This window comes from Biomphalaria glabrata, chromosome 14, assembly GCF_947242115.1.
Source record: "Biomphalaria glabrata chromosome 14, xgBioGlab47.1, whole genome shotgun sequence".
Taxonomy (NCBI): Eukaryota; Metazoa; Mollusca; class Gastropoda; family Planorbidae; genus Biomphalaria; species Biomphalaria glabrata.
Window position 1 is genome coordinate 16,649,982 of NC_074724.1, and position 8,525 is coordinate 16,658,506.

General features: G+C 41.3%; 1 protein-coding gene across 2 annotated transcripts; it reads left to right on the forward strand.

The window, feature by feature from the left end:
- The first annotated feature begins 1,171 nt into the window (after window positions 1-1,171).
- LOC129922811 (uncharacterized) lies at window positions 1,172-6,342 on the forward strand. 2 transcript variants are annotated; one of them, XM_056010275.1, is made up of 2 exons: window positions 1,172-3,471; window positions 3,505-6,342. In XM_056010275.1, the coding sequence occupies exons 1-2, from the start codon at window positions 3,235-3,237 to the stop codon at window positions 5,305-5,307; spliced, it is 2,040 nt and encodes a 679-aa protein (XP_055866250.1). In that variant the 5' UTR covers window positions 1,172-3,234; the 3' UTR covers window positions 5,308-6,342. The 2 variants fall into 2 exon arrangements, with proteins under 2 accessions (XP_055866250.1, XP_055866249.1); XM_056010274.1 differs by having other exon boundaries at window positions 1,172-1,512; window positions 2,369-6,342.
- The last annotated feature ends 2,183 nt before the right edge of the window (window positions 6,343-8,525 follow it).

Genomic DNA, 8,525 nt, shown 5'->3' on the forward strand with positions numbered 1-8,525 from the left:
ACGTAAAACTCCTGATATAGAAACAGGAAGTAAGAATTACAATATTGACTTTTATTCAGTTGTTGTGACAAGTCAAAAGCTTGCTGTCAGAGTCACTCAAATTTATCACAGCTTTAATCATTATTTATTCATTATTTATTTATTTTATTTTAGTCATTTCCCCGTTCTATCTCCAATTTCTTCACCCGCCTCACCCTTTCCTCTCCATGCTAGACTGAGCCCACCACCTTGGTGGCTTTTTACTTGTCTTCCCTTGACCGGGGTAAAAATAAACATAATCTCTTTTGTCTTACCGGCCGGATGTATGACAGCCGCTGTGGACACCACTTTGGTCTCTCTTTGATCTAGGAGATCACTCGGACTAACACATCTATTGACCTTTCCAAGGTGCGACTCCCACCTCGAGTCAAATTCACCCACGTGTAAGATAATTCTTAGCCTAGGACATTTTCTGTTTCCGCCATATTTTCCAGGCCTATATATAAGGTAGATTAAATCAAGCCAGACCCTCTTATTTCTCTATCGCTGTCAATCAAGTCTGGAGTATATCATTCATTCCCACTCCTAGAGGAATACCTGGTAGTAAGCCAAACTTAATCACAAGTTCCATCCTAATTAATTTGTGCATATTTCTCACTTGAGATTATCATGTGTATTTTGTTACTTCACTTATATTTAATTAGTGCATTGTGTATGTCTCACTGTCGTAAGTAGAAAACATAGACATGTCTTATGTATGTATTTAGGTATTGCATTAATATATTAATGCTACGTTGCTCAATTGATCGTTGATGTAACCATGTATATATTTGTACATCTTATTTTATTTCCTTTATCTCGGTTGACCGCCTTAATAACTTTACTAGCGCACTAATACTGCGTCTAGAAAAGAGATACGAGTTATCTCCCCTGAAGTGAATTATCTCCCCTGTAGTCATTTTACTTTAACGAGAGTTGCGCCCTTTGAACGGACACCCTCTCCATTCAAGTGCGCTCCATATTTCTCGGCCGACGGTCGTATGTAAACAAACCGTCATGGTTGCTGACCATCGGCCATTCCCCCCCCCTTTTCCTCTCTTCCAACTTGTGTTGTTTACTTGAGATTTTTATTTTCCCTTTTATGTACATTTTATATTGCTACTATCAGCCAACTAGTTATCCATATCTGTTATGACATGATTAGGAAGTAGTTAGGAATTAGTTATTTGTTTCGGGAATAGGGTAAAGTTTTAATTAGCGACAAGTGACGTGACAGATCTTTTAAAAATAAGAACGCTCTAAACGACGCTAGAAGGAGGACGCTTATTGTAAAGTAGTAGACTTGAGTACGACATTATTGACATCGGACGATTCCCTTTTGAGTATTAAACATATTGTTAGAACAACATATCAGCGTCGACTACATATTTGATTGTTTCGGCCTTTCGCCGGTGTTACTGAAGTGTTGAATTCAGCGTTACCTACAGTCAGATCTACACTAGACAGATTGTCAAGAATCAACACCGCGCAGAGGTCTTAACAACGTGGCGACCCCAGACTCGGAGCTCACTGGCATCAACGTTCAGAAGGATAGAAGCCCTCTTTTAGGAGGAGGCAGAAGTTAACGTCATCGGCCTAGTCTGCAGCTAGACCCTGATCATACAGCCACGTCGGCGAAGGAAAGCCAGTGAGATCCTGGACTCGTAGACCTAGGAGGTAACGAAATATAGATCTAGATCTACATTTGTAATTTGTAAACGCCCATACGTTGGGGCATCGTATTGAAGCCTGTAGTTCGGTATCGAGAAGGCTACAGTTTGCTGAAGGGAAGAAAACCGTCCTGTCGAAGCCGTACTGAAGAGATATCGCCTGCCCGGCATCTTGAGAACGAACGTGAAGGTCACCTCTGCAAGGCCAAGATCGACCGTTGAGGTCACGCCAAAGAACTTGTGACGTAGGAACCATCTTACTGCCTACGGCACTTAAGTACAGTAGTGCTAATTTGATCTACGTCTCGGCTGAATCGGTGCTACACGTTAGATAGCCAGATAGCCGGTATTTTAGCACTGGACTTTGACTTTGTCGCTGTGTCAACTGTTGGACCGTTCCAGTTTCACTTGGGACAGACGACCACCAGGAACCACCGTACCTGCCTTGGAACCAGCAACCGGAACCAGACTCTACGCCACCGACGAACCGGAGCCAGACGACAGATCACCGTGAACCAGAACCAGACGCCGTACCACCGAAGAACCGGAGCCGTTGCAGACCAGTACCGAAGGACCTTGGAGAGCCGAAACGTTCGCTGTCTTTATCTCACCGCTAGGGAAGACATCGCCGTGAGCCTTGCCGCCGGGACAGACATTAGCGTAGGAAGAGTGGACCCGAGACTGACTGTGGAGTTATCGCATCGCCGCTTCTTAGACAGATAAGTCAAGTGTTATTTAACTACTTTCTCCTTAGAATAATTAGAGTCTGTAGGGAAGTGACCACTCGCTAGATTATCACTACCAGGTTAAATCGTGGTGGATTGGGGATATCCTTAAAATTAGGTGTAATCTAGCAAGAGGTCCAGATATACGTTTAGCTGTTAATTCGTCCTGTATGTGAATGTGAATCATTTAGTTAATCATTTTTAGTAACGTCATGTATTAATTGTTTGCAATACTCCTGTCTTAAGTCTTACTGTCAGACGAAAGTCTCATTCATTAGAACTAGATCTATAGTTTGGTGTTTAACGTATTTAGGTTTAATTTCATAGTTTATTTGTATGAGTAAGTTATATACACTCCTGGCTGTGAAAGCAGGTAAGAAGTAACTAAGATCTGGCGTAATCTAGACTAGATCTGGGGAACAATCGAGGTGAAGCCTGATTGCCCATTTGTAATTTTAGTATTTGTAAATAGACAGGTTGGTCTATTTACCGGCGACTTGTGTTGAGTAACACGTAGTCGGTGGAGTGTGCGTGTGTCGCACATCGTATTCAGTCGGGTCAGAGTGTAGCCTACACACTGGTACCAAGGATACTAAGTGTATCTTGGAAAGTACAGAAGTTATTAGAAGTCGGAGTTGGTAGTCTAGACGCCGAGGGTAGAGTGACGAATTTAATTTATTTGAATCAAGAGGTATTAGGAAGGCGCGGAGCGAGGTTACGCTCAAAAGGTAATTTGATTTATAGAACATAGGTAATAGAAGCTATTAGGCCTGTGTGTAAGATAATTTAAATAAAAAGCGAGGTAAAGTAACAAAGGTAATATGGCAGCTACTTCAGGTTACGACCTGGAAGAATTTAGGAAAAAGCTAATTCATGAAGCTAAGACAGAACTAGAACTGCGCGGCAAAGAACTAACTGCTTATGTACAGCAGATGGTGGCGGCAGAAGCAGAGCGCTTGGAGAAGGAAAGAAGTAGAGAAGCAGAACGCGTGGAGAGAGAGAAAGCTAGAGGCAGAGAAAAAGAAAAAGAAGAAGCAGATCGCATAGAGCGGGAAAAGGTTAGAGAGGCAGAAAAATTGGAAAGGGAAAAGGTTAGAGAGGCGGAACGGGTAGAGAGGGAGAAAAAAGAAGAGGCGGAACGCATCGAGAGGGAGAAAAAAGAAGAGGCGGACAGAAAAGTGAGAATTCAAGTAGAACAGATGAGGATAGAGGCTGGTGTAAGTGTGCCCACCGAAGGAAACAGCAACAATAGTGCCAACATAGAAAGCCATAGTAGCGCCGCATGGATGAAGAAGAAAATCCAACCTTTTGCGGAAGACAAGGACGACATCGGCGACTATCTGAAACGCTTTGAAATTAAACTTGCAAAGTTTAATGTCCAGGAGAAGGAGTGGTCCGAAATCTTGTTGGACTTCGTACATGGGAAAGCCCTCACGATTTGCCAAAACCATGACCACGCCATGCAAAACAGCTATCAGGTGCTAAAGAAGGAACTGCTAAACGCATACGGGCACAACGCGGCAACATTCCGAAAGAAGTATTACGAAAACACTCCATCCAGCCAAGTTGATCCGCAGACAACCATCAACTCAGAGAAGGACTTCTTCACTAAATGGCTCGCATTCGAGAATGTAGAGAACACCTACGAGGGGTTGAAGAACTTCATTCTGATTGATAACTTTATCAATAAGTGCGACCCTCAGCTACAGTCCTTTGTAAAAGAAAGAAACCCTAAGGTAATTGAAGACTTGGTAGAAATTATTAGGATCTTTAAGAATGCTTACCCAAATAACCCACTTTCAGTTAGCGACCACAAAAAAGTTATTGACCTGGTAAATTATGTAAAGAGAAATGATGGTAATGATAGGGGTTATGGTAGGAGAAATGATAGGTCCAGGGAACGTGGGAACAATGGTCGGGATAGTTATGATGGCATAAAGGACAGATCCTGGGGAAATGAAAACAATGGCAGGGAAAGTTATGATAGGAGAATAGATAGACCTAAAGCGGGTGATAGAAACCTTAGGGATGTTACATGTTTTAACTGTCAGGAAAAGGGACACATGGCATACCAGTGTAGGAAACATAGAGGGAATGGAGCTGGCAATGGGAATACACAGGATAATAGTGGCACTAGTGATAGGAGAGGTAATCAAGGAAACCGTAGACAAGAGAGGGATAATCGGCCACCAGATAGGGTTAATTTTGTAAGGAGCATCCAAGACAGGGATCGTGATAGTGGAGATAGTGAACCAGATGAAGAAATTAATTACGTTGATTGTGGGGAAGATAGATTTAAACTATATCCAGGCATGATAAATAATAAACAGGTAAATGTGATCCGGGACACAGCTAGCAGTACACTCGCAGTTCGACGAGGATTAGTTAAATCTAAGGATTATTTAGGCTATACCAAATCAGTCAGGTTGGCAGACGGCGCAGTTAAGAGGTTCGAAGCGTGCAAAGTGTTCCTTCGATCTCCATTGTACACAGGGTATTGCGAAGGAGTAGCCATGCCGAGGTTATCTAGAGATGTTTTACTTGGAAATGTAGCAGGTGTCAGCGCCGCTTCTGACAAACAGGTTAGAAGTTGGAAAAGCAGGTATGGCAACATGAGGCGAAATAAACCTAGAAATGACAGAATTTGTTTTAACTGCCATAAACATGGGCACATCGCTAAAGACTGTTGGAGTAGGGCAGAACAGTCTGAACAGAAGATTGCGAGTTCGGATAGGAGGCACAGGTCTGTATCCGACAGTGACGATAGAAGAGATGACTGTGGTAGCGGTAATCGCAAGTCATACCCAGGTAGAAGGCCACACGCGGGCTATAGTGGAGTAAGAAGAGATGTAAACTCCAGTTGGAGAGAACAAATGCATTGCTCGGGCAGATAGCGGATATGACATAACGCTATACGACCCTAGTATGTCTATAAATATGTAAATAGATGTTAGTTTAAGTATTTCATTCTTCATTGATTGACTTAACTAGTAGTCATAACTAGAAGGATATTAGGTTGTTTTAAGGTATCTTGAATAGTATATTTATGTTATAATATACAGGTAATTTGGTTATCATTAGATTGACTCATGTTAATTATGTAATTTCGGGTAGTATGTATGCATTGCATGTATGTGTGTATGAATAGAAAGGGCATGTATAAGGCGACGATGTAGTTACATCAAGGAAAAGTAAGTTTTATAATTTATTCTTTGTATGTGATCATGATCATACATCAGTAAAGAGTTAGATCGTGTGGGGACAAGTAAGTGGAGAGAGGAAATAAAATACACTTGTAAATGCCCGAAAGAACGTTAGGTGTATAGTGGGAGAACGAATATTGATTGATGTCAATTTGTCATATTAGGTAAATTGTCTGTCCTGACGTGTGAGGGAAAGCGGTGTAACCTCCGGAACGTGATGTGATGATGTATAGATAGACACACCTATAGGGTCAGCGCAAACGAACTATGTCGGCGGTCACCTATGGCACATCACATTGGACAGTATCAGTTAGTGACACTTGAGGGAAATAGGTGTTCAGAGGAACTTGATTGTGGACACAAAAAGAGAAGTTGAAATCGCAATCAAGACTCAAGTTGTGTTGTCTTTTATGTTTCCCTACATTTTGGCCCTTGCACATTGTAAGACTAAGACAGTAGATTAAAAAATTGACAGGCAATTTTTTTTAGCGGGAGGGGGAGGAGTTGTTATGACATGATTAGGAAGTAGTTAGGAATTAGTTATTTGTTTCGGGAATAGGGTAAAGTTTTAATTAGCGACAAGTGACGTGACAGATCTTTTAAAAATAAGAACGCTCTAAACGACGCTAGAAGGAGGACGCTTATTGTAAAGTAGTAGACTTGAGTACGACATTATTGACATCGGACGATTCCCTTTTGAGTATTAAACATATTGTTAGAACAACATATCAGCGTCGACTACATATTTGATTGTTTCGGCCTTTCGCCGGTGTTACTGAAGTGTTGAATTCAGCGTTACCTACAGTCAGATCTACACTAGACAGATTGTCAAGAATCAACACCGCGCAGAGGTCTTAACAATCCCATTTGTCGTCATCTCCCCATTGTACTCAAAGGCAATTTTACCAATCTGATGAATTCACCTCAGTCGAGGGCATCTTTAAGATGCATGAGAGACAAGTCCTAACTTGTCATTATTTATCCGCAGCCTCCCTCCGATGTCTGCCTTTGTGCTTAGTGCTATTCAGCACTGCACTTGCCTATTTACCTGCCTATCTATTCGGCATTGTCTGCCTAGTCAACTGCCCACTTGTTATTGAGTATCATCTACTACCTACGTAGATCTGCTCAACTCTACTACTCGGCGCTATCGGCTCTACTTGCCTGCCTATTTGACAGCCCACCTGTCGACTTATTAGGTGCGACGTCCCTATAGACCCAGATCTGTGCGAGACGTCATAGCTACGCCAAACCCTCTGCAACTCACTGGACGTATCCTGTTCACTACGCTGCCCAGGGCAGATCTGCTCTGCCCGCAGTACAACTTGTGCCCACGGTAGCCGGCCACCCGCCCTACTGTGCCCACTACAGATATCAGGTGGCTGGGTCTATGCTTAATGTCTTCAGACAAGCTTTGAGGGTATCTCTGAAGCGCTTTTCTTGACCACCTTGTGAGAGCTCTTGTTCGCTGCTTAGTTGGCCATGCAAGAGTCGTAGAGAGATGCGACGGTGCTTCCATTCTGTAGACGTGTCCTGCCCATCGCAGCTGGGACTGCATCAGGATTGTGTGGATGCTTTGCAGACCCGCTCTTCGAAGGACTTCAGTGCCTGGTATTTTGTCTTGCCATTTGACATTCAGTATTTTTTTTAGACATGCCATGTGGAAGTGGTTCAGTTTCAAATTTACTAATAGAGAAAAAAAACGGGATAAATATAACATTCAGATTTGATGAGTGACTTTGGTCTTACCATTAACACAAATAAGACTGAAGTCTTATATGTATCCGACCTGAGTATCGCCAAGTGCATATTATGGTAGACTGTCTAAAAATGTCTATAAAAGACGTGTATCACCACAAATACAAAGCTAGGGATCTATCGAGCCGTCATCCTCCCTACATTGCTCTATGCCTCAGAAACGTAAACAGTGTACAAAAAACATGCAAAAAAACTGAACACTTTAGTCTAGTACCCGAAAAGCATCAAAAAGTTTATTTATTTGCATAAGATCTAGAGATAAATAAAATATAGATTCAGTGTTTTTGCGTCTAATTTGTAAAGGTATAACGTAGAGCATTAAACAAAAATATAAGTATTAGGAAAATGAAAAACAAATGCTTTAAAAATACAGAATTTGTGACATATGTCTATTTATGCTTTCTAATTATACTTCGGCCTTTTGGGAAATACCGAGAAAAATTTAGAAAGCTTTGATGTAGCTTGCGTTTTTTTGCGAATTGTGGAGGTCAGGTTGTATCTGTCAAAAAGGTTTCTTAGCGAGCACTTAGAAGGTAAATGGAATTTAATGCGGATACAGGCGATAGTTTGAGAGACCTAATGATTTAAATAAAAAAAAGTTTCCCCTTTCAGACCTTGTGGTCTATAGGGCAGATGATATAAAGGTCATCTGTTTCTTTGGCCTACGGTTTACGAGGGTGTCATGTGACCAGCACAATGACCACCCGCCTTTACTTTTCCCCAACTAATATCAGGAACCCTTTAAAGCTCTGTGGACTCAGAGACGCCCAAAGATCACAGAATGAAAAATACCAGCCTTCACTAGGTTTAAAAGCCAAACGCTGCACCGCTTAGCTACTGCGTCTTCACTTAGATAGCACCTAGAAGGTAAAAGCAATTTTATGTTTATATATATATATATATTATATATATATAGAGAGAGTAGATTTCAAAACATGTGTTGATTAAAATCGCTTAACATTGACCTTATTTCTCCGCTGTTTTATTTTTTGCAATTTTTTTTATAGATCTAATAAGGAAGTGTTCTGGCATAAGATAAGACTCTTAACATTATACATAATATATATTGAACAAAAGGCAATTATCTTTGGTTTCCTAAATAGATAATGCCTAATGTACTGTAGATAAAAGAAACGTTTAAACAAATGTTC

Coding starts and splice junctions, on each gene's coding strand:
- LOC129922811 (XM_056010274.1), top strand. CDS start 3,235: ATGGCAGCTACTTCAGGTTACGACCTGGAAGAATTTAGGAAAAAGCTA.